Genomic DNA, 25,418 nt, shown 5'->3' with positions numbered 1-25,418 from the left:
TATAATAATGCAGTTATGACAGGTCAGCCTCCCTTTTGAGCATCACTTTGTCCATCTGTACAATGGGAGCATTGGACTGAACATGTAACGTTAGAGCATGGTCCTTTTCTCTCATATTCTGCCTGGTTCACTTCCTCTTTTAGACAGCTCCAGGAAACCACAAAGTTTAAGAGCAACCACTAGATGGTTTAGTGAACTTGCCCCGCGTCCCCGGTGGCCTAAGAAAGGAAGAAGAGACTTGGTTTCAGAGCCAGCTTTGGCCCTCCTCACCCCTTGCTCCTCTGGCTTCGGGTTCCCCACTTAGCACAGTGAGGGAACGTGTCTTAGTTCTCTTGCAGTGCTGTTATTTTGACTCCGATTGAAGTTCAGCAGCTTGGGTGTGTCCATCAGAGAGACTCCCGGGGCCTGGCTGTGCCTCGTCTCAGACACTAGGCGATCGTGCTCGGTGGGGCCGTCTGCAGAAGGAAGACAAGGAAGTGGCCCCTGGAGATGCAGAGCAGCCGTGGGGGCTGGCGGACCCAGGGTGGCATCTCCTGTAGGTGCTTGGAGTTGTGCAGGGACTGGGAGAGAGGCAGAGCGCCAGACCGCTGGCTTACGTGAGTCCAGCCGCTCAGGTCCTCAGTTGTTTCTCCAGGGAGAAGAAGGCCGAGGCCTGGTGTTCCCAGACTCCGTGCATCCCGAGCCCTGAGACTTGGGAGCAAGAGGAGGGCTCCCTTGACCCCATGCGTTTACTCAGCAGGCTGAGGGCAGCGGAAAGGGGGGCCTGGGGCCCCGGGGGCCTTGTTTTGGTTGTGCCTCTGACTCCCATGGTGACTTGGAGTGTGGTTCCTCCTCCCTGGCCACCTGTTCCCTCGTCTGCAAGAGGAGCATGTTGGAATAGAGTCCCAGGGCCCTTTTCGCTTAGGCCTGAGATGCTTCTGTTACTTCCAGCACTTTTCTGAACACCCTCTGTGTGCCCGTGTTAGGACTGGATGTAGACCTCTCAACATGATGCCCGTCTCGGGGTCAGTGCCGGCAGCTGGGCCTGTGGGTCTGGTGAGTGGTGTGACAGTGTGTTGTTGGGGGGTCAGAAGGCCACCAGAGTCAGGAAAGCCCTCCTGAGTCACTGGGGACCCCCCTGGAGGATGGGGGGTTGGAACTTGAGTTCTGAAGGGTGAAGCAAGGGATGAAGGGAAGAGTGGCATGGCGAGCTCCTTGGGGACCGGGAGTGTTCGCTGATGTCTTCAGGGTGCTGCTTTCACCGGGTCCGTCCCCCGTGGGCTCTGGTGCTTAGTAGCGACTCAGTAAATGTGCCCAGAGTTGGCCTGTCTTCTCCGCAACGCTTTCCCGGAACAAAGATGAAGGAGTCGCAGGTCAGCGTGTGGCGCGTGTGTGTAGAGGCCGGCAGTGTCCAGCCTGCCTGGAGGACGGCGGGTCTTAGGAGGAGGTGTGAGCAGACGGAGAGGGTGGGGTGCCAGGCACCGGGCTTTGGAAGTTTGGCATTCTCCTGTAGGCGATGGAGAGCCGTGGAACGGCGGTAAGCCGGGCACGTCCTGAGGCCATTGTGTTTGGATGGCTCGGGGGAAGGCGTCCAAGGTCTCGCCTTGGGTTTCCTGGCTTCTCCCGATTGGATGTGGCATGTGAACCCCGGCAAAGAGACCAGGGTCCGTCCACCAGAATAGACGATGACCCAAACTGTGACCAGTCCAGCCTTCTGACCTGCCGGCTCCTGCCCCTGACCTGGAGCTGCGAGCCGAGGCCCCGTGCAGCGTGCTGGACATTGCCCTTCAGGAGCAGGCGGCCCCGGCGCTTGCTCACTCCTCACTCCCTCGGGGACCTTGCAGAAGCCACTTGTTTCTGAAGCGTGAGGGGAGCGTGGACCCAGCCGTATCTGAGTGAGGCTTCTTCTCCTTCCAGCCAGGGGCATCCTGAGCAAGCCGGGAGTGTGCTGGGAGAACGGCTGGGGCAGGGAGCCGAGAAAACCTGGCCCTGGCGTTGAGGCCGGGGTGGGGGGGAGGGATGGAGGCCCAGGCCCAGACCTGAACCGCAGGTGCCGTTTGCACACGCGTGATTAGGTGGGCATCTCATCCCCGTTGTGTGTAGAAGGAGATCCCGGCTCAGAGGTCAGGCACGGTGGCCGCATCACAGAGCAGGTGCCGAGTTAGGACTGGAGCCCAGGCCCGCCCTTTCCGCCCTGCTGCAGTGCTTCTCTCATGTTTCACCCGCGGAGTCGCTTGGTGCACCGTGGGTGCGGGTCTGTCCAGGGCCCATCAGGGTAGCTCAGAGCCGGCTGGGCTCAGAGAGTTCCACCCTCTGGGAAAAGAGTGATGCTTCTGCTCCTGACTTTGGAGGCTTTCTGAGTCGGGCAGTTCTTCCTTAGGGCCACAAGGTGGTGGCAGCAGCCTGCCGGCTGCCCAGGCAGCCCTTCCCTGGGCTGCCAGGGGAGTGTGCAGAGGTTTCGACCACCATTTCGTCTCGTTAGCGTCCTTGTGGGGCTGTCGGGGCAAGGAGTACTGCCTCTGCTTGGTAGTCGGGGAAGCCGGGGTTGCGAGGAAGGGGGGCTGCCACAGTCCACGTGGGCAGGGTGTGTTGGAGCCAGGTCTCCTGGCCTGTGGTCAGGGCTGTCTCTGCTCTCAGAGGGGCCCGCACTCCCTATCCTGTCTCCCCTGCGGGGTCGTGAGCAGGGCCGTGGAGATTCAGCACCAGGCGGAGGAGCTGAACTTAGGGCGAATGGGGAGCAGGGCCGGGCTGGGTGATGCCAGCGGTGGTGTTCCCAGAGACCTGCAGAGCCGCGGGGCTGACGGAGAGCGAGGGCTTCACCGGGCGCTCTAGGCCCCACGTGGTGTAGACACACCACCCGGATCAGCTGCGTGCTGAGGACCCGGAAGCTCGGGCTCCGTGGCAGAAAGATGAGGGGGACAGCTTGTCAACGCCCCTGCCACGCAGGTGGGGACGGCCCGCTTCCTCTTTGTGTATCTGGCATCATTTCATTTGTTTCTGAAGTGCCCGCACTCGCAGTGTCTGCCTGGCCCTGCAGGCAGCCCTGAGCGGGCGGTCCTAGCCGGGGAGCTGACCCGTGCCTCCTCTCTCCTCAGATGCAGCCCTGGTGGAAGCGGCTCGAGCCAACAATGTCCAGGAAGTCCGCAGGTGAGTGCTGAACCGCAGGCCCTGCTCTCCCTCGCCGGACGGCTGGGCCGGGCGGCCCTTGCTCTGGTGGCGACTCTCCCTTGGGGGAGCTCCTCGCACCGAGCTGGGCCCTGAACCGTGTGGCTTCTTTGTAGTCGAGTCATCAGGGTTCCTTTGGCCCAGGTCAGCCCTTAGGTATCTTAAGGTGGAGTGTCAGCCCCTGTGTCTTTTTTCTGACCCCAAACACCCCTGGATCCTTCAGCTGCTTTTTTCCTTGCAGGGCTTGGTTTAAGAGTCCGCCCACCTCCTCTGGTCCTTGCTCCTCTGCGGGATTGGCCACACAGTGCTGGCTTGCTGCCTGGGTGGGGTACAGGTGGGCACCAGCGGAGAGACTTGGGGATTTGGGAGCGAACCGAGAGAGACCTTTCTGCCAGGTCCTCTAGGGCTAGAGAGGCTTGCCTGCAGGACTCGGGTGCACACGCTGGCTGACGGCCTTTCTCCAGCCTCCCTGGCTCAGCTGGTCCCCTGGCACCCCCCTGGCTGGTGAGGTCTGAGGCCTGTTCTTACGCAGGGATAGGACTCAGCTCGGGCCTCAGCCTGGTGCCAGATGCAGGGCAGAGTCTGTGTCCTGGATGGATCCTCAGACATAGGGCTTCAGTATGAGGCTGTGAGTGAGGTAGAAGCTTCATTCTTAGTGAAGCTAGTAGCCCCCCATTAGGCCTAACCGTGGCCTTCGTTTTTTGCCTTTCGTGTAGAGCCGGGTGGCCCTAGGACCCCTCCCTTCCCTGCCGCCGCGGCACGTTTTAGGCAGGAAACCGCTGTGTGGAGGTGGCGGGGATGCCCCAGCGCCACACGATCTCGGTGCTTGTCCCACTCCAGCCACCTCAGCCTCGAGATGGCGTTGAAAGGCAGCTGCAGCCCCCGCCAAGACTTACTGCTTTGATTCTCTTTCATTTTATCTGCAGCATTATTATTGATTCTCAAGGGTGCTTTTGAGTATTAATGTTCAAGGCTTAGTTTTTAATAAACCACTTTTGGAAGTATGGGTTGGGAGTTGTTTTGTAGCCAAATAAATATGATGGAGCAATAGTTTAATAAACATGCAATGATGCATCTTAAAAACCAAGCACAGATGTCAGCTCGTTGTTATAAGAGCCATTCATAACTGCAGGCAGCGCGTGGCATCTTCATTCCCCAGAAACGGATGGGCCTCGTTTCCTTCTGCTGCAGTGCAGTGACACGAGGGGGAGGAGGCTGGCTGTGCTCCCTCCTTTAAGGCGTTTGCTGACCTGGCATCACCTGTGGAGAGCTGTGAGGTTAACTGCTGCCAGGCTGGCAAGCCAGTGTGGGCAGCGCATTGACAGCACAGCAGTGCCACGAATCCACCCAAGGGTTGATTGTTTTTAGTACTTTCAAACGCATGTTTTTCTTTTTTCGTGTGTATATTCCAATAAAACTTTATTTCCAAAGACAGGTGGCAGGCAGGATTGGCCTCTGGCTCACAGTTTGCCTGACCCTGGTCTCGACGCTAGTCTCCCATCTCCCGAGTCAGCATAGACTGGTTCCTCTGAAGAAAGCGATGGCAGAGCTGAGGGCATCGCTTGGGGGTGGCACTTCCCTTCTGATGGCTGGAGACCCGGCCGCTTTTCGAGAAGAAAGCCTGATTCTTGCCTTCTCTTGACTTTCTCATTGCCTTGTTTCCCAGCTCTGTGGCTAGAGGGAGAGGAGAGGGGCTTCGGAGGGGAGGGCTGCCAGCTGGGGATGCCCAGGGGGCAGTGGAAACCACACCTGTCGTCCTGGTACCCCGCACCTCCGGGTCTGCGTAGGAGGAGTGCGCAGAAGAGCTCCTGCGTTCAGTCTTCCCTCCCTCCTCGCTCGCCCGCGAAGGAGCTCGTGGCGTCCCGGGCAGGGAGAAGCAGGTGTGGAAGCTCTTGGTTAAGCAGCTTTCCGTGTGCAGGCTTCTCGAAGTTCTGCAGTGATCACGGGTTGTAACATTACAAGGGGGACAGAATGTTACTATATTTCGCTATAATCACCCTAAGTTTCTTTCTTTCCTTTTTTTTTTTTTGTAGGGGGAGTGCCAAAATAATGATTAGGTGGGGGGGGGGGCAGAGCAATAAGGGTTTCGGCTGGGCAGCGGCGGGCCTTTGAGGCCTGCCTTCCCCCGTCCCCTCTGGGAACCATTCCTGGCCCCTGACCCTTCTCCTTGGGCGTCTTGTCTTAGGGAAACTCCATAGGTGAGTGATGAGAATCTAATTGTCAGATGCATGTTTTTCTCCATAGTAATTAAACCTCTGCCCCCAGGTTATAGGGAGTGATTTGGGGGGTGTGTGCATGTGTGTGTGTCCCCGTCCGGGCCCTCTTTCTGGCCTGTGTGCACAGGGTCTGTAGGGACCGTTCCTGTACATCCGCCGTCTCTCACCTGGTTTCTGCCTCCTGTCGTCCCGTCTCCCTCGGTCCTGGTGACTCGGGCAGAATCCCCTTCACCCCCAGCTCCCCTCCCGCCAGAGAGCAGGGAGCAGGCTGAGCCGAGGCAGCGGGAGGAAGATGCTGGCTGGCTGGCTGCCGGGCCCAGGGTCCCGTCGGTGCTGCTGAGGTGGTGCTTGTGCAGCATTGCGGGCGGGGGGAAGGGGGGGTGACTGGAGAGCCACTGGAAAATGCAAAGCCCGGAGCGCCCGCGGGGTGGGGTTGGAGTTCTTGTGCTGTAAGCACTGGGGAGGGTTTTGAACAGGGCAGTGAGTGAAGCGTGAAGGATGAGGAGAATGAGGGGAGGGCTCGAGGCAGCTCTGAGAAGAGATTGTTTGCACAAGACAAGTTCAAGGTGACAAGGGCCCGAATGGGACAGGCTTTGCTCCTTCTCATCCAGGATAGTCCCTGCCTATGAATGAATGTATAAGCCTCTGTTGGACCCCGGAGATGGGAGTGGGGGCGCCCCAGGCCCTGGTCTCGCGGAACCAAACATGTAACCTACCAGTTGCAGCTCCTCGTGCGCGCAGAGCCAGGCTTGGGGTGCGGGCCTGCAGGCGGGGTGGCGAGGGCCCGGCCATCCTGCTAGAAGGAAACGTGCTTGAAATCTCACAGCGGGTCCTTACTTAGCCTTTTTACACCCTGGACTCTGCACAGGAGCCTTCATTTCTTCCTCTGGGTCCTGGCCTTGAGCTCTGCCCACAGGCCTGCCAGCAGCAGGATGGAAGAATCCCGTCCTCAGTTTCCAGCAGACCTTTTCTCATAGTTTGTACGTGGTTGGGTCACCGTGTGTGTGACCTGTGCTCAGTGACATCAGGGTTTGGGACGAAACTCAGCCGCCGTGGTGCTGTTGTCCCCTCCGCTCGTTCCCCATGCCCTCTCTGGACCTCTGTGCTGTGTGTGTCTCTGCCTCGAGGGCTCCTTCCTTCCTCGGCCCCGAGCCTTGGGAGCGCCCTGGGTAGTGAGCTCTGCTGCTCAGGGCGAGGCGTTTGAGCGTCCTCTTTACGGCTGCCCTGGGGTCTGCAGCTCCGCCAGCCAGACGGCCTCCTGCACCCTGTGCTGGTACCTTCTGCTCAGGTCCTCCGGCCCCTTGGCTCACAGCCCGTGTGGAGCCGCCCTTGACTCCTCCCCGCTGGCATGATCTCCCCCTTTTCCCGAACCTTCCTTCTGGTCTGGGGGGTTTGCGGGTCATGCAGGGCCGTGCCAGCCCGTGGCGGTGAGGAATCCTTTGCTCGAAGGGAAGTTGGACGTCGCGTGGAAGTGGCAGGGCTGGACTGACTGAGGAGGCACTCCGTCCACAGACCGGAGGCCCCGGTCAGGAGCCCGTCAGGAGTGATGCTCATGGAGTAAGAGAGGCTCGAGCCAGCAGCTCAGCGGCACCGGGAGGAGTGGGCACTGCTGGCCCGTCGGGCCTGGAGCCGGCTGCCCGTGTGTGGTGTGGGCGGGCCTGGCCAGGGAAGGTTCTGCCGCTCGCTTGCTCGCTCGCCACACTCTTCTTTGTATCGAGAGGGTGTGGGCTGGACTTCAGCCCACACCCCCGGACTGTGTGCCTTCCCAGGCTTGACGGGGTCTGGCTGCCAGCGTGACTTTTCTTCTCCAGCACCGCGACACTTGGGGGAAACGGCTTTTTACTGACTTTTCAGCACACCTGAGGCAGGCCCTCCAGAGTCGTATTTCCATCCTCCCATGGGGGGACCAGTGGGAGGCTGGGTCCCCGTCTCTTCCCTCCCCCTCCTCCTTTCTCCATGTAGCAGCGGGTTCCTTCCTCCCTCGAGGCACTTACACCTTGTTTGCAAGTTCAGCTCTAGCTCTTAGAGAGTGGAAGCCCAGTCCCTAGGCCCCTGTCTCACCTGTCAGTAGCCTGAGCAGGTGGCCCTGCTCCTGGGCTCAGCCCGAAGCCAAGCCTGGCTTCTGAACTCAGAAACCGCTCACCCGAAACCTAGGGCACAAGGCAGACTGAAGGCACATCTGTCCGGGCTCGGGCTGAGCCTTGTCAGGGCTGGGAGAAGTAAGGCCGCCTCTTCTCTCCGTGGGGATCACATTTCCTTGCAAACAAACTGGGGCGAAAGACTCCATCCGACTCACTCACGTCCCTTCTGGCACAGAGCTGGGCCTCTGCTGAGTGCTTAACCCCGTGGTTCCCATCAGCCCAAGCCTTTTCCAAATGAAAGAAACTGGGGAGCAGCGACCTTGGCCTTCAGACGGCCTGCCCTTTCTCTGCACGGTTCAGTTCTTCATTTGACAGAAGTTTACTGAGTACCTGTCGTATGCTGGGTCCTGTGCTTGGCACAGGGGACCCCTGTCCCAGCATGCCCGCCTGCCCTGATGAAGGGCTCTGGGGAAGACTGTGGCAACACAGTGTGATCAGGGCTCTGCCCGGAGCCCAGGAGATGCCGCTGAGCAACCTGGGGGCCAGAGCAGATGTCCTAGAGGAAATGCCACCAGATCGGAGTCGTAGACATCAGGAGGCTCAGCAAGTCGAAGAGGCGCTCCGGACAAAGGGCACAGCGTGAGTGGTAGCGCCGAGGCAAGAGGCGCCTGGGGTGTGCTGAGCAGGGCCGTTGCCTGCGTGTGGTGATGCTGGATCGCAGTCTGAGGCCAGGAGGGACTGGAGATAGAGACGGACCTGTCCTGCAGGGCGCTGCCCGTTCGCCCCTCCGTCGTTCCTCCGTCCAGCCTGCCCTCGGTGCCCAGCCCTGAGCTGCATTTGCACGGGTGGCGCCGCAGGAAGGAGAAGCAGTCCCTGGTCTGGAGGGGCTCCGGGACCCCCTTCTTAGGTGAGGAGGGGGCACATGAGTCAAAAGTTGAGAACCAGCAAAAAAGCCCGAGGTGTCTGACCTCTGAGCCAGAGTAACGTGGAAATGACCATCTCTGTACTTCAGAGACTCGTAGGGTATTTATTTGTTTTTGTATTACTTTTATTTTTTATTTTCCCAATGCATTGTTTTTTTTCCTACTGTACAGCAATGGTGGCCCAGTGACACATACATGTATACATCCATTTTTCTCACGTTATCATGCTCCATCGTAAGTGACTAGACACAGTTCCCGGTGCTACACAGCAGGGTCTCATTGCTCATCCATTCCAAAGGCAAGAGTCTGCATCTCTTAACCCCAAGCTCCCTGTCCATCCCACTTCCACCCTCTCCCCCTCGGCAACCACAAGTCTATTCCCCAAGTCCATGATTTTCTCTTCTGAGTATTTATTATTAGTTATAAAATTACTATGTAGTTCAGCCAATATATATGAGCGCCTGTTAGGAGCCATGCATTGGGCTGAGTGCTGGCGATACAGGGGTGGTCAAGATTGGTGCAGTTCCTGCCCGCTTGGTACTTGCAGTCGGACTGGGAGCCAGATGACTGTGCAGTTATAATTATGTGCTTCAAAATGCAGTACAGCACAAGTGGTGCTGGGACACCTGGATATCCACATGCAGAAAAATCCAGTTAGAGCCCTACCTCACCTGTACACAAAAATTACCTCAGAATCGATTGTAGACCTAAACGTAAGAGCTTGAAGTATAAAACTCTGGGAAGAAAAACCTGGGAGCAAATCTTTGTGGCTCTGGGCTAGGCAAAGCCTCCCTAGATATGGCTCCAAAAGCACAAAAAGTCAAAAAAAAAGATAATTGGAGTTCATGTCGTGGCGCAGTGGTTAACGAATCCGACTAGGAACCAGGAGGTTGTGCGTTCGGTCCCTGCCCTTGCTCAGTGGGTTAACGATCCGGTGTTGCCGTGAGCTGTGGTGTAGGTTGCAGATGCCGCTCGGATCCCACGTTGCTGTGGCTCTGGCGTAGGCCGGCGGTGCAGCTCCAATTCGACCCCTAGCCTGGGAACCTCCATATCCCGTGGGAGTGGCCCAAAGAAATAGCAAAAAAAAAAAGGACAAAAAAAAAATTGATCTTCATCAAAATTAAAAATTTTTGGAGTTCCCATTGTGGCTCAATGGGTTAAGAACCTGACATAGTGTCTGTGAGTATGAGGGTTCGATCCCTGGCCTCTCTTAGTGGGTTAAGGAACTGGTTTTGCTGCAAAGCTGCAGCATAGGTCGAAGATGTGGCTCAGATACAGTGTTGCTGTGGCTGTGGCGTAGATCAGCAGCTGCAGTTCCAATACACCCCCTAGCCTGGGAACCTCTATATGCCTCAGGTGCGGCCGTGAAAAAAGAAAAAAATTAAAAATTTTTGTGTTCAAAGGACAGTTCAAGACTCTGCCACAAAATGGGAGAATAATCACAAGTTATCTATCTGATAAGAGGTTTGTATCCATAATAATAAAGAATACTGACAACTCAACAATAAAAAGAGAAACCAATTTAAAAATGGACAAAGTATCTGAGTAGACACTTCAACAAAGAAGATACTCAAATGACCGCTAAGCACGTGGCAAGATGCTCAGCATCATCAGCCTTAGGAAAGTGCCCGTCCAGACCTCTCCCCCATTAGGATGGCGCCCATTGGAAAGACGGACGACAGCGGGTGTCGGTGGGCAGAGGGGGAGTTGGAACCCTCTCCTGTTGCTGGCGGGGACGTGAAATGGTGCAGCTCCTTGGGAGAACAGTTGCAGTTCCTCAGAATAATATAGTTACCTTGTGACCCGGCAGGTCCACTCCTAGAGGCATGAAAACATGTGCGTTTACGTATGAGAATGTCCATGGCAGCACCATTCACAATAACCCCACCGGTTAACTGATCCGCGGGTGAACACGTGAGAGCCATTCAGTGGCGTGTCATTCGTCAGTACGGAAGAATGAAATACCGAGGTGTATGTGATACAACACGAATGCACCTTGAACTCATTATGCCAAGTGAGAGAAGCCAGACACAAAAGACCGCATATTATAGGATTCGATTTACAGAAAATATCCAGACCAGATGAACCCATAGAGAGGGACGGTACCGGAGAGCTGGGGTTTGGGCGGGAATCGCCAGGGACGGCTGACGGGCCCAGAGTTTCTTTTCGGGATGTGGAGCCTGGTCTGTGGTGAGTAGGCAGGGTCCTGCACCTCTGAAGCTGCTAGAACGGTTGGGTCACGCACCTCGCGTGGGTACGTTGAGGGGCATCCGAATTACAGCTTAATACAGCTTTTCGACCAAGGAAGTGCAGACCCTTGGGAATGTCACCTTGATGGGGCCGTGGCATCAGGAAGGAAGGCATCCGAGTGAGACTGACGTGAGCCCTGACGGGTGAAGGGAAAGGTGGAAGGAGCTGGAGTTGGAGGGACCGTGGGCAGAAGGCCTGAGTCAGGAAAAGAGGTGAGAGATTGAGGAATTGACAGGAGGCCGGCATGACCGGACTCGAGAGAGTAGCTGGGAGAGGGCACGAGAGAAAGTTGGAAAGCTCAGCAAGGACCAGATCACGGGCCCTGTTGGCCGCGGTCATGATTTTGATTTTTACGAGGCACGGTGAGCAGCCAGTGAAGCATTTGAGGGAGAGGGCGGGAGAGACGCACATGGTGACGGGGGCAGCTCTGCAGTTGTGGGGAGATGGCTCTGGTTGCTCCTTGGGGGATGGATCCGTAGAAGGAGATGGTGCTTGCGGAAGCCTTGGGGAAAGCGGCTGGAGGCGGGCGGGGGGGGCGGTCGACTCGGACGAAGGAGCCGGCAGCAAGCGGAGATGGAGGGGTAAGCCGGACGGGGCTCGGGGACGTTTGGAAGAGCGGGAGTGCCTGGCATGTCACAGGCATTCAGTCTGGGCATCTGGAGTGAATGGGTAGAGTCGGATGGGGTCCATCAGGGAGAGGAAGGTGTTAGGGATGAGGTTCGGGTTGATGAGCTGTGGAGACGCTGTTGCCGTTTGCTGAGATGAAGGTGGTGGAGGAAGACTGGGTTGGGAGGAAAGACGATGAGTTCAGTTTTGAACACGCTGAGCCCGACATTCCCGTGAGAGAGATGATCCAGCGATGCTGCGCGGGCGGGCCGGCGGCGGAGTCTGTCTGACGCCTGCTCTGCCCACCACGCCGCCCCCGTGATCGCTTAGAGCTTGTTTTGACATTTTAATTTCTCGTTTGATGGTTTTAGACAATAAAGTACTTTAGACCAGCTGAAACGTGTTTACTAGATACCTTTGGGGGGAAACGTCTCATTTGGCTTGCAGCACAGGGGAGAGGAAAGCGTTGGATTTTGTCGAGGGCTGAAAACATCTGTTCTAACTCTGCATGGATGCCTTGGTCTGACGCTTGTCCCCAGATGCCCCAGCTTGGGGCTTGAGGCCCTTGCTGTCCATGTGGCAGGATTAAGGTGTCCACAGTGTGCTTAGCTGCAGCACAGGTAAATGTTCTGCACATTGATCCCGGGGTTTATCTAATTAACAAAAGCCCTGGCTGCTAAATACGTTTGGCTGTCTCCGGGCCTCACAGAAGCTGTCTGTTTATTGATCATTGGATCATGTTGGCTGGATGGGAAGATATCAATGATGGCATGAGAGCAACCCAGACATCCAGCTCTCTTAACCTGTAAATACGTAAATGTGCTTGTGGCTTCCAGGAGGTTGAAGCAAAAGCTTTATCCTAGACCAGAGGTCAAGGCCTAGCTGGCATCACTCTTGAATTTTGATGCTTGTTGTGTTTTTCAAATGTTAGGGTGTAACCGACACAGGCTTTTGAATCCTGGGGTGTTGGAAGGCAGCATGATCTTATAGAAGAAGGAGTACAGGATTTTTAGAATGAGAAGACCTGGGTTCCACTCCTGTCACAGTCACTGTGTCTCTGACTCTTAACAGGTCACAGGCCCGCCCTTTTTGAGCCTTCATTCCAAATCTCGTTAGTGGGGTTCCCACTGAGAACTTTGAGATAGGAGCATGAAGCTCTTCTCAGTGTCAAGCCCTGCAGAGACAGTGGTCCTTGGGGGGCCTGGGTCACACACTGACCCTCCGGGCCACGCTCCAGTGCCCCTTCCCGGGGCAGTGCTTCTGCGGGGTGGCCCCGGGGCCTGGCGTCTTTGCTGAGGTGCTGACATGCTTGCTTGTCCCCGAGTGATGGAAGGCAGCCGGGAAGACTGGTTGGCAGCTTCTTCTGAACGTCACGGGTAGGAAACAGCCAGCCAGCTGTTGAGAACCTTAGCAGCGGCAGGCGGTTGGCCAGCGCGGGAGCAGAGGACAGCCAGGGCCTACTGGGCCGGCTTGGGAGGAGGGTGCCTGAGAGGGGGCGCCAGCCCTGGGACTGGGCCTCTGGAGTGCTGGCCCTGGTTGGCTGTGCGGCCGTGGGTGGGCAGGCTCTTCGCTTCCTCAGTGATGTCGACTCTGAGAGACCTGCCCGACCGCCTTCCCCGGATCTCGAGCCTTCCGGGCAGGGGATGTCTCATCATCTGCACGGTTTCTCCTCCTTCGGGTCGTCCTTGCCTCATCTTCCAGGAAGCCTTCCCTAACGCTCCAGGCCCGGGCAGGCTCCCCTAGTACCTCGTGCTCCCTCTGTCACCCTCTTGGGGGTGGATCATCCAGTTGCTTTTCCCTCTCTCTCAGGACCGAGAGTGTCAGAGGTGGCAGACCAGTGCCGTATCGTGCATGCAAATAGTTAAACACTTCGTGAACGTTGTAAAAGTGTTCTGTCGGTGGTAAGCGTTAGGTTGTCATTTACAGTCATAAGGAACCTGTGAGTGGGGGACCCGACCTCTCCTAGAAAAGACATGAAAATGGCCCGCTCCCTCAGCCCTCTGGTCCTTGAGCCGCGGGGCTGCCGTGTGCCAGCCCTGCCCGAGGCCCTGCTGGGTCCGTGGGGAGCTGGACGCGCGCGGGCCTCGCCTCCTGAAGTCGGCCGTTCACCGTGCAGATGGGAGGTTGCAGTGTGGTGGGCACTGCGGAGGCCTGGCGCCGAGAATCCTGAGCGCCTGCGAGAGCCGTCCTGCCCTCAGCGAAGCTTCCCGGGAAGCCCGAGTCCGGGAGGGAGAGGAGGCGTCCGCCCAGGTGAGAGGGCGGAGGCGCTTTCCTCCCGTGGCAGGAGGACAGCAGCAAGTGCCAAGGACCGAAAAGGCCGAAGAGACGGCAGCTCGGGGGTGCCAGGCGCCTGGGGAGCAAGCAGGTGCTTCAGGGCTTGGAGGCCGGAGGGGGGCTGCGGCCAGGAGCTCTGTCCCCTGCCAGCCGCGGTGGCCACTGAGGCGGGGTGGGGCGAGGGTGGTTGCGAGGGGGTTGATGTGCTCAGCGGCCCTGTTGATGCCAAGGAGCCTTAGGAGCCAGCTCGCCAGCTCCAGCATCTTCTGGGCCCCGACCCGGCCCCAGGCAGTGAGGCTACAAAGCTGCAGTCCCCAGGGCTGCCTGGCAGGGCCAGCTTCCAGCTCTGTGTGCACGTCGCCCTCGCTGTGCCCACGTGCTGCTTCTCAAAAGTCCTAGCCATGGCACACATCCTTTCAGCATGGCAGGGAACCAGCTGGATTTTTCCCAAAGAATTTGCCTGGAATCTGAGGAACAGAGAGAAATGCAGGAACATTAAAAACAGCCAAGCTGCTGTGTTCCTGGGTTTAGCATATTCACTTGAGTGTTTTGCCAGTTTCTCCTCTGTCGCGGTCCTGAATGAGGAGCCTTCTCAGAACATCTCACGTCTGAACTTGAGGCCCTTCTCCATCCTGTCCCGTTCCCTTGCCTCCCTTCCGGGCAGGGGTCCCAGGCCCAGAGTCCTCTCCTTGTGCCTCTCTCAGTGGGTCTGCCCGAGAGGCAGGAGTCCTGGGGCTAGAGACCTGAGGAATCTGAGGAGCTGGACTAGATTCCCAGCTGTGAGTCTGAGGAAACAAGGCTTGGATCCGTTCGTTAGCCCTGTGACCTGGGAACGCAGCCTCGCCTCTGGGCCGAGATTCTTCATCTGCCCCGCGGGTGGGGAGTGACCGTGAGCAATAAGTGCGGACCCCGAGAGCGCTGGGCCCAGCTCGAGCAGAGCAGATGCTCAGTGCATCAGGGGAGGTGGGGCTCCTGTTTTTGGCTTCACCCTCAGCAGGTGGAAGTTCCCAGGCCAGGGGTTGAACCCGTGCTGCAGCAGCGATGACAATGCTGGATCCTTAACCGGCTGTGGAGCCGTGGAGCCCAGTAGGTGTTGGTTTTGAGTATTAATTACACCGGGTTTTTTGCTCTTGAGTTAGCAAAATTAAGGTGATAGAATTCTCTGCATATTCAGTTTTTAACATCTATGTTTTCCCTTTTTTTTTTTTTTGCTTTTTAGGGCTGCACTCAAAGCATATGGAAGCTCCCAGGCTAGGGGTCGAATCAGAGTTTCGGCTGCTGGCCTACACCACAAGCACAGCAACGCCAGATCCAAGCCTCGTCTGCAACCTGCACCACAGCTCACGGCAACCCCAGATCTCTGACCCACTGAGCGAGGCCAGGGATCAGACCCACATCCTCATGGATACGAGTCGGATTCGTTTCCACTGTGCCCCAACAGGAACTCCCTACCTGCTATGTTCTTCTAAAGTTCCTGGTGGTGAGACCCCAAAGAGACCCCCACACTAATGGACACAAGCTAAATATGAATATTAAGGGGGAGCAAAAAAAAATCTATCCAGCCCGTCATGCTTGCTTTTACTACTTTTTTTTAAGAACCCACATATTTTTAGTTTCATTGAACTTTTATAGCATATTACTTCACTAACATAACTTTTAATATATTTTACATATACTGTGTATTTGTGTATTATAAAAGCCATAAAATAATGTTTTAATAACCTTGTTAAACATTTCTATCGGTGGCCAGTGTTTGTTGAATGCCTTTTTTTTTGAGATAGGCATTGCGCAAGGGTTTAATCACTGCGTCTGCACAGGTGTGTGTGTGACGTAGCCGCATTTCATAGAGGATAAACCAGACACTTGGGTCCCTTGAGTGCTGTGCCCAAAGCTGCCTGCTTGGGAGCGCCCACCCCCCACCCCCCAGGGAGCCACCCCGGGAGCTCGCCTGGGTCAGGGTCTCCTGGTAGTTTTTCAGGCTCAGGTAGGTGTTTCTTGGCTCAAAGGAGAACCTTACTAGGCATCCACAAGGTTCCCCAAGGTAAACAGCAAAGCCAGATCCCTTCTCTGTCCTGCCCTCAGCTCCACTCAGCATGGACAGGCCCCTCCGCATCCCCGCCAGCCACGCCTGGCTCCCCGCTGCCCAAGACCCCATTCCAACCAGACTGGGCTTCTCCAGTCCTACCTGTGGGTCTGTTCTGTCTAGATCCTGTTCCTGGTTCATCACCGCCTTCAAGCGCTTCTTCCAGAAAGCACAGCCTCTCTAGCATTAACAGCTGCCGTGAGATATCCGCGCCGTGTGCGGCAGGCTGCTAGACAGTGTAGACTGTTGCTGTCATTCTTTGCTGCCTTCTCGCGAAACCGATTGTGTTATGTCCATTTCCCAGTGGAGGCTCAGGTGGATTTAGTGCTTCCTACCCCACGGCTGTTTTAAACCGGGGCCCACATGAGTGCAAAGTATGTGTTTTTCCGAATCTGACTACTATCCATGAGGACGCAGGTTCGATCCCTGGCCTCGCTCAGTGGGTTAAGGATCCAGTGCTGCCGTGAGCTGTGTTGTAGGTCGCAGACAGCGGCTCAGATCTGGCATTGCTGTGGCTGTGGTGTAGGCCGGCAGCTGTAGCTCCAACTGGACACTTGGGAACGTCCATATGCTGCGGGCGTGGCCCTAAAAAAGACCAAAAAAAAAAAAACTTCCCACAGTCTTAAAGTCGGAGCAAATGGTACTGTGTTTCGTGTTCACCTCCTTGTCTTTCTCCGCTGTTGCTTCCTGCCTCTGTCTCTTCACCCAGACCATGCTGTCACAGCAAGGCGGCTGACACCTCTTCCTGCCTCTGCCACAGCCAGTCACACAGGCTGCCTGGCACTCAGAGAGCACACAGTACAGAGTCTGGCCAGTTGATGATTGGCTGAATGAAACCTTGTTTGTTCTCCAGAATCTCCCCAGCAGGAGGCGACAGCAGCTGGGCAGGCTGACTGGTTCCCAGCAGCCTCCATTCGTGCGCATGAGAGGCCCTGGAAGGCTGCATAAGAATCCTCTCTGAGGCTGTGCTGAGCTTCCGTCTCAATGCCCTTTTGTTTGGGGGGACAGCACCCAGGCCTCCCGGGAAGTCGTCCGTGTGTTTGACCAGCCTTTGCACAAAGAGCGTGAGCAGGGACAGAATGGAAAGTGCAACAACGGGGCGGGGGGGGGGGGGCGTCAGGGGTCCAGGGGTCGGAGCCCAGCAGGCAGAGCATCATCCTTCCCGTCCATCGGGGCTCAGGTATGGCCCCCACCTGGGTCAGACGGGGCCCAGGGCCCTGCGTCTGCGGCCTCACTTCCTGGCCAGCGTTTAGGTCTCCTCCTTAGTTCTTGGGCGGCACCAGCAAGCCCACCTCTAGGCAGGAGGCACACTCGGCCTCCTGAGTGATAAGCAGACTCTGATGGAGCAAACATTTGCTCCTTCGTTTATTCTTTTTCCTTTTGAGATCTAATCCACATATCTTAAAATTCACCCTTTTAAAGTCTGCAGCTCAGTGGTTTTTAATATATTTCTAAGATTATGCAACTGTCACCACTAATTCCAAGACATTTTCATGACCCCTTCTCCTCCCCCCAAATCCAGTTCTGTTGCAGTCACTCCCCGTCCCCCTCCCCCAGACCCTGGCAACTGGTGATTGTCTTTCTGTCTCTATGGGTTTGCCTGTCTGGATATTTCGTGTAAATGGACTCATGTAATAGGTGGCCTCTTGTGACAGGCTTGGATTTAGTATGTTTTCAAGGTTTATCTGTGTTGTAGCAGGTATCAGTACATGGTTCCTTTTTATGACTGAATGCTCTTCCATGTATATAAGTTAAGTACGTTTATACGTTCGGCGATTGATAGACATTTGTGGTGGTGTACTTTGGCTGTTATGCATAACCCCGCAGTGGGCATGTGTGTCCAGGTCTTCGTGTGAATGTAATGCTGCGGTGTCTCCTGGGCCGATGCCTAGGATGGAGCCGCTAGGCCACACGGTAACTGCGTCTAACATTTTGAGGAACTTTTTACCAGACCGTCTTCCAAAGTGGCTGCACCATTTTAACATTCTCACCAGCAGTGTGAACTCTGGGGGTTCTGATTTCTCCACATCTTTGTCAACCCTTGTTAACTGTCTTTTTTTGTTAGAGCCATCTTAGTCTGTGTGAAGTGATACCTTATTGTGACTTTTTTTTTTTTTTTGGTCTTTTTAGGGCTGCACCCATGGCACGTGGAGGTTCCCAGGCTAGGGGGAGAATTGGAGCTGCAGCCACCGGCCTCTACCGGAGCCACAGCAGTGCGGGATCCGAGCCACATCTGCGACCTATACCACAGCTCAGGACAACGCCAGATCCTTAACCCACTGAGCAGGCCAGGGATCGAACCCACAGCCTCATGGTTCCTAGTTGGATTTGTTTCTGCTGCGCCACGACGGGAACTCCTCACTGTGACTTCTGACTGGCGTTTTCCCGATGGCGGGTGATGTGGAGCATCTTTTCCTGAGTTTCTTGGCCATTCGTACATTTTCTTTGGCGTTTGTTCGTTCTCAAGGCCCGCCGTGAGCACTCTGCCCCTTTGGCCTGGAGGAGGAGCATACAGCCGCAGCAAGACGATCTGTGCCTTTTCGGGAGTTTGCCGTCTGCTGGAGAAGTGTAGTTAGGACACAGGAAAAGTGAAGGCTCTGTAGACGAGGTGGCCTTTAGTCTGGGCCTGGAGGTGGCTGCATTTGGATACAGGGAGCTGGGTTGCAAGACCTTCCGGGCAGCGGGAGGCCTAGGAGCTTGAGCTCTGTAATCGGAAGAGTAGCTCAGTCCTGACGCCTTGCGAGGGCTGTGGGGGGCCGCGGTTCCGAGGGGAGCCCCCTGCGGCGCCTCCCTTCGGCTCCTGCTCTGCCCCCGAGGACGTCACAGCTGCCCTTTCCCGTTCAGACTTTGAAATACTGAGACAGCTCCAGGCCGCAGAAGCCTTGGTTCCCTCAACTGTGGGTTCAGGTCTCCTCCGCATCACTTTTGAATGAAGCAGCCCTAAGGTTTTGGGCGCCCCTCTGAATTCCAGAGTGGCCTGACGGTGACTGAGGAGCAGGGCGGTGACCCCCGTTTTGGAGACCCCATGAGTCTGCGGACGTGGCCTGAGCCTGCCTGGCTTTCTTGGAGCTGCCTCACGCGCCGGGATTCTGCTCGGCCTGCCGTCGGCCCCGTCTGGCGGGAACCAGGGCTTGGTGCACCGACCCTCCCCTTCCCGTTTGTCTGCCGGGCTCGGGCTCGTGTTAGTCCAAAGGCAAGAGCCCCTTGAAGTGTCGTGTTGCCGTGCGACTGCGAAAGTGGCGGTGACGGTGAGAGAGCGTCGTGCAGAAGGAGGGGGGCTTTGGGCCTCTCCTGGCTTCCGTCTGGGGGAGAGGGGTCTCTTCAGGGAGAAGGTTTTGGAAAGCAGAGCTGGTCAGAGCATCCCCGGCCCTCACGGAACCGCCTGTTCCCCTGAGGCCTTTCCTTCCCCGTCACTTTCGGTCAGCTGCTTAGGCCCTCAGATACTCGTGCTGGTTAGTCCCTCAGATACTCGTGCTGGTTAGTCCCGTCCGTTACTTGTGCTGGATTAGTCCCATCAGATACTTCTGCTGGTTAGTCCCGTCAGTGACTTGTGTTGGGTAGTCCTGTCGGTGACTCGTGCTGGTTAGCCCTGTTAGTTACCTGTGCTGGTTAGCCCCATCAGTTAGTTGTGCTGTGCTGGTTAGTCCTTTCAGTTACTTCAGTTACTTGTGCTAGTTAGCTCTGTCCGTTACCTGTGCCGGTTAGCCCCGTCAGTTACTTCAGTTACTTATGCTGGTTAGCTGGTTAGTCCCGTCGGTTACCAGTTCTGGTTAGCCCTGTCAGATACTTGTGCTGGTTAGTCCTGTCAGTTACCTGTGCAGGTAGGCCCATCAGTTACCAATGCTGGTTAGCTCCGTCAGATGCCTATGCTGGTTAGCCCTGTCAGTTACCTGTGCTGGTTAGTCCCATCAGATACCTGTGCTGGTTAGCCCCATCACTTACCTGTGCTGGTTAGTCCCGTCAGTTACCAGTGCTGGTTAGTCCCGTCAGTTACCAGTGCTGGTTAGTCGCGTCAGATACTTGTTCTGGTTAGCCCCGTCAGATACTTCAGTTACTTGTGCTGGTTAGCCCTGTCTGTTACCTGTGCTGGTTAGTCCCATCAGTTACCTGTGCTGGTTAGTCCCATCAGATACCTGTGCTGGTTAGCCCCATCACTTACCTGTGCTGGTTAGTCCCGTCAGTTACGAGTGCTGGTTAGCCCCGCCAGATACCTGTGCTGGTGCCAGGCTACATGTGGGGCAAAGGGAAGAAGCTGGGCCCTGGGCCCTGCGAGGCAGTGGCTTCAGTGTAGAGAGCCCGGGCTCCTGTCCTAGGCTGCCCCTTGTGGGCCGTGCCATCTTCAGCAGGGCGGGTTCGTCTCTGTGTGACTCAGGCCCCTTCTCTAATCACAGGGTCGGGGAGACTGTAAACGTCAGGTGCCTGAGGCATAGTAGGTTGCTCAGGAAACGGGAAGAGTTTTGTGGGACCTGAGGAGCCAAGCCTGCTGTGTGCTCCCCACCCCGCCAGACAGCTCTCAGAGCACCCGGGATCCTCGGAGCACTTCTCTGTGTCCCTCCCTGCTTGTCCCATTGCCGCCCCCCCCCCCCCCCGGCTCAGTCTAGGAGCTCCCTGTGGGCAAGATCCGCGTCTGATTCCTCTGACCCTCGGTGCCCAGCACGGAGCCTGACTTGGAGAACAAAGCTGAGGTAATCCTGGCGCGTCTTGCCCTCCCGTCTCGAGGGCCGGGTGTGGTGGCTGGCTTTGCACAGTCCCTTCTGCACCGACAGTCTCACAGTGCTCCGGGACTTGGCAGTGGTGGCTCAAGGGCCAGCCCTGTTTAAGAAATTCAAGCCGCTTCTGTGTCTCACCACTGTAGTGTGGCAAGCTTCCTGGCAACCCGCCACTGCCCCACTGCCCTCTGCTGCTGCCTAGACAACCTGCCCTGATGCCAGTAGGTGGCGCTCATGGCCCTTTCCCACAGTTCAGCTGCCTGGACAGACCTTGCCTTCCTGTCACCACATCTCAAAGTGCCTAGAGCCCTGAGCAAGGGTACAAGGGAAGGGTGCCCTGGACCGCACCCTCCCCTTCCTGGCCCTGTATTGCTGCGGTTTGTGTTTTATTGCGTCCCAGCCACAGCACACACTGCTTGGGGAAGTGGAGATGTTTCCTCTGCAAGATCCCGGGAGTTTCTTAGGGCAGTCTGTGCTTCTGCCCATCCTTTCGGGCACGGCTCGTGCCTCTGCCTCCAAGAAGTCATCCCCATGGCACTTGCTCTGACCTGCACTCCCCTGGCACCTTGCCAGGTGTGTGGCTATCCCGCCAACACCGTGGAGGGCAAGGGCCCTGAGAATTGATCAGGTATCCTGCCTGCCCAGAGTCCTGTAATAACCAGCCTCATGGAAAGAGAGAGGAACGAATAGTTTGTGGAGTGAATAGTTGAATGATAGGAAGTGGTGCCTCAAAAAGTTGTTATCCAAATTGCAGAGTAATCTGTAAACTAACCTTACTCTGCAGAAATGTCAGTGTCACGAATATCAAAGACAGCCTGAGAACCTATTCTAGATAAAAAGAAACTGGAGTTCCCATCATGACTCAGTGGTTAGCAAACCTGCCTAGCATTCACAAGGATGTGGGTTCGATTCCTGGCTTCGCTCACTGGGTTAAGGATCCAGCGTTGCCGTGAGCTGTGGTGCAGGTCACAGACACGGCTTGGATCTGGCTGTGGCTGTGGTGTGGGCTGTCAGCTGGAGCTCTGATTGGGCCCCCTAGCCTGGGAACCTCCATATGCCGCGGGTGTGGCCCTAAAAAGACAAAAGGCCAGAAAAATTTAAAAATAAGATCTCTATAGGAAAAATGTATATTTTAAAAAATAATAATAATCTCTTTTTAAGTGTGCCAAGTTCTTGCTAGAAACTGTAAGATAGGACAAAGAATGGTCCCCCCAGCATTGGATTTTATTCTGTTTAATCCAGCAGTGTTCACTGAGGTTCTGCCACAGCCCCTCCACTCTGTGCCTTTGTACACAGAGAACAGAGGGAACCCTGAGAGCTAACGCCTGGAAAATGTAAGCGCTTTCGCACGCATTATTGCCTCCGGTCCTCCGAGCGCCCTGACGGCGTAGGTCTGGCAGCCTGACAGGGTGGGAGCGCTGAGGTTCAGAGAGGTGAGCAGGACCTGCCCGCGGTCACGCAGCCTAGAAGAGACGCGTGCAGGCTTACATCCAGATCGGTCTGTCCCAGGGCTGTCGCTTTCCGAGTCTCCATATCTGTCTGTGCGAGACAAAGGATTGGACAGACTGATCTCAGCAGATCCTTCTTTACGTCTGGAAATTTTAAAACTTTTTGACATGACAGGAAGTGACTGATTATAAAGCAAGCAGGCCCATCACACAGGGCATCTCATTTGCTGTTGGTCCTTCTCCCTGGCTGTCCACTCGCTGCCCTTTGGAGTCTGTGTGTGGCAGTGCCAGGAAGGGCCCCTTCATGGGGCGAGGGCACCTGGGGAGGTGCCTCGGGGCAGGGCCTGAGCCAAGCCTGGAAGGAGGCGCTCTGTTCCAGTAGTGAAAGCAGATGATGCCAGAGAGCCCCGGCGTCTGAGTGGAGCATGGGGTCTGCCCGAAGTCACCCAGGCTGGGGTCCGAGAGCTTGTCCTCCCTTGCCCCTGCCCCCCAGCCCAGGCTGACTGGGTAGATAAGGCACAGATGGAGACTGTGTGTGGATTCTAGCCCCAGGCGCCCTGCCTCTGCTCAGACGGCAGGGCCTGGTGCTGTTATTACTGTAAACAGGACCTTCTGCAAGGCTCCAGCCAGGGCCCTGTTGCCCAGATAGCGATCGTGATTGAGTCTGCATGGCTCACTGCTTCCAGGCCGCTGGTGCAGGTGGGACGGAGCTCCCCACCCGGCAGCCCCCTCCCCAGCTGCAGCTGAGGGCAGCTCGAGTGAAGGATCCGGAAATCAGGGGAACAATGCAGGACTGAAGGTCACGGGCCGCTTTGTATTGATTGGGCCTAAAGAAGGAGGCAGAAAAATCAAGTGGTGCCTCCCCCCCACCCCCGAGCGGAAGAGCGGGTCAAACAGACTCACTCAAACTGTTCCCGGAGCCCCGTCAGAAACCCCTCGCTCCTAAAACGTCCAACCCGAGCAGTTGTCTTTTCCTCGGAAGCCATGCAGGGGCTCAGGTCTGCTGGGAGTTCTCGTCTCAGTTTCGATGCCGTGCATACTTAGATCCTAAGGGATTTCAGGGCTGCCAGGGACTTGAGAAGTTATTTAACGGGGTTCCCTTATTTTGCTGCAGAGAAAAGGGAGCCCCAGAGGCAGGTGGACCCAGGTCTCGTTCCTGAGAGAGCCCAGGCCGGTGTCTAAGCATCCTTGGCCCTGAGAGAAGCGGCCGTGCCCACGCCCTCCCGTACACCCCGAGTTCCTGAAGAGGACGGGCCCAGCCGGGGCGCCAGTGAGAGCTCGTTTGGGGAGGAGCTGCAGACACGGGTTCATCAGGCCCTCTGGTGTGGGTGCCTGTGCCAGCACTGGTGTCAAGGATCACAAGGCACAGCCTCCTTTCTGGGGGCCGCACTGACTCGGGGGGGGGGCGACAAGGAGACCGTGGGACACCTGTTGATTCAGGCCTTCACAGGGCATCATGCCACACTAAGGCTGTCTTAGGGAAGCTTCTGGGAGGAAGAAAGGATAGGTGTTTCCTTTCCTGAGAAAGTGGGTTTGTTTTTTGTTTTGGGGCTTTTTTAAAAAGAGTAATAGTATGTTCATTGTTACAAAAAAGTAGCAACAAAACTTGGAACAGTAGAGACGCATTCACGGCAGGAAGTGGAGGTTGGACCCCTTACCCTCCTCACTGGCGGAGGCGACTACTGGGCCCCCCGCGCTCTCCTGGGTCCCCTTGATCAGCTCCTCTCCCTTGCACCCTCAGCTCTTGGGCCAGGGAGCTTTTATTCCACCTCTGCCCTTGCCTGGGGGGTTGAGGCCGTTCCCCTGTCAGGCCACAGACGCTGGGAGCATTTAGGGTCCCGGTTCCGGCTACCCCTTGGCTGTATCGCCCTGGTTTACTCTGCAGCTTCCTTCAAATGAGGTGCATGCGCTCTTGGAAAGCGATGACGCTGGTGGCACAGGCTCGTCGCTTGTGTAGCGCTTTGTCTCGTACCAGGTGTTCTTACGTTTTGTCTCATTGTTTCTTCCTGGTGTCCCCATGTGACATAGGAAGTAGGGCTGGTGGAGTCCTTTCCTTTTCTGATAGTTGTGGAACAGGCCCAGAGAGCAGGAGCTGTCCCTCTGATGTGGTTGGGAGAGGTTAAGTCGCTCGTCGGTGCCCAGCTCCCCACCCGGGAAGTGGCAGAGCCTGCGTGTGAAGCGAGGTTGGCCCGCCCCGCCCTGCTGCCCGAGAGCCCTGCGAGCGCTGGGATTGGGCTCCGGACCGCTCGTGTGGTCTCTCCATCTTCTCCCCTGGCTCACCCCCAATTAGTGTCACCCACCACTGCCCTGCCTAGCGGGAGACTGAGTTCATTAGGGAAGGGCCCTCCGCGAGTCTGGAGTGAGCCCACAAAGGCCTGCGGTGCCCGCCCCCTCCCCAGCTCCGGGCACCGGCGCTCTGCCCCGCGTGGCAGCCCGCATTAAGCCTCCCACTCATCATCGCAGGGATGATGGAATCCTAACCTTTGTGGAGACACGTGCTCTGTCACAAGCATTGCTCTTTTTAAAGGAGATTGATTCACTTGCTGTGTTTTGTCCATTGGTGAAAATCACAGGGAGAGCTCGGTGGCTTTCTTAGGCCTCAGAGGCCCTTTCAGCCGCTCTCAGCAGGCAGCCACCCGCCCAGCTGGCCCAGGACTTTGAAATGACTGCCCGCTGGGCATTCACTTGGAAAGCCACAGAATGAAATGGAGGAGACCTGGGTTTGTGAAATCCTGACTTTGGGGACAGCTCTGCACGCCGCCCGCCGAGGGGACGTGGGGGAGGGGCCGCCCAGCTCCGAGAGAGGGAAAGTTGCTTGGAGTCAGGGTCACTGGTGGTTTGGTTCCTTCTGGGCCTTCCTGGATCGCCCACTCCTTATGGAGCGCCGCCAGGTGGCATCTCTTTTAGGCCTTCCAGCCACCTTGCAGGCGTGGATTAGTGGCCCCCGTGTCCCAGCTGGTAAGAGACAGAGCCAGAATCTGAACTCCAGCCTTTGAACTCCAGGGCCCTGCTTTTTCCATTACCCCTCAGCCCCAAGAGGCCGCAGAGAATGGCGCTCGGGCAGGGTGCTGGGCTGGGTCTCGCCGAAGACACTCAGATTTGCTTCCTAGGAGGGTGTCCTCAGGCGACCAGAGCCGTTTGCTTCGGATTTCAGTGTCACCTCTTAAAACCCCAGTGGGCCAGTAAAGGGACTGCAGCCCAGGGAAATAATAACCCTTCCGTGGGGGTTAGACTAGGAGGTGGCAGAACGGGGACTGGCGCGTGGGCCTCCTGCCTCTGCCCTGTGCTCTTCCTGCTCTGGTCGTTGACAGCATAGCATGTTTGGAGACGCCTTCTCTCCCAGCCAGCCCTCCTCTGAAAAGAAACCCTGCAGCAGCCTGTGGAAAAGGACACCGCCACGTGCCAGTAGGGGGACAGGTAGTACAGAATTATTGGTAATTGTGCAAATCAAAACAACACCAGGAGAGCCCGTTACATGTATTGAACTTGCAGTTTTAGGAGGCTCCCCCTGCCAGTATCCGCGGTGCACGGGGACACCCGTCCTGCTGGTGGGAGGGTGGGTGGAGCAGCTGTCGCGGGGAGGGCCCTGGCCCTTCAGCTTCATAAGCCACGGGTTGCCCCCCGAGTCTGTGTCCTGCGGAAACACTCACAGATCCGAAAGGGCACGTGTAAGACAATGTCCTC

At 56.6% G+C, this 25,418-nt stretch overlaps 1 protein-coding gene across 4 annotated transcripts in view; it reads left to right on the top strand.

The window, feature by feature from the left end:
* The window catches only part of CLPB (caseinolytic mitochondrial matrix peptidase chaperone subunit B), a 144,407-nt gene that overhangs the window by 678 nt on the left and 118,311 nt on the right, over positions 1–25,418 (top strand). For all 4 annotated transcript variants that reach the window (XM_047754161.1, XM_047754160.1, XM_047754158.1 and 1 more), the window contains exon 2: positions 3,075–3,126. In XM_047754161.1, coding sequence (XP_047610117.1) covers positions 3,075–3,126 — 52 coding nt within the window. The remainder of the gene's footprint in view (positions 1–3,074; positions 3,127–25,418) is intronic.

This window comes from Phacochoerus africanus, chromosome 11, assembly GCF_016906955.1.
Source record: "Phacochoerus africanus isolate WHEZ1 chromosome 11, ROS_Pafr_v1, whole genome shotgun sequence".
In the NCBI taxonomy this organism is placed as follows: domain Eukaryota; kingdom Metazoa; phylum Chordata; class Mammalia; order Artiodactyla; family Suidae; genus Phacochoerus; species Phacochoerus africanus.
This window is presented reverse-complemented; position numbering and strand designations above follow the sequence as displayed.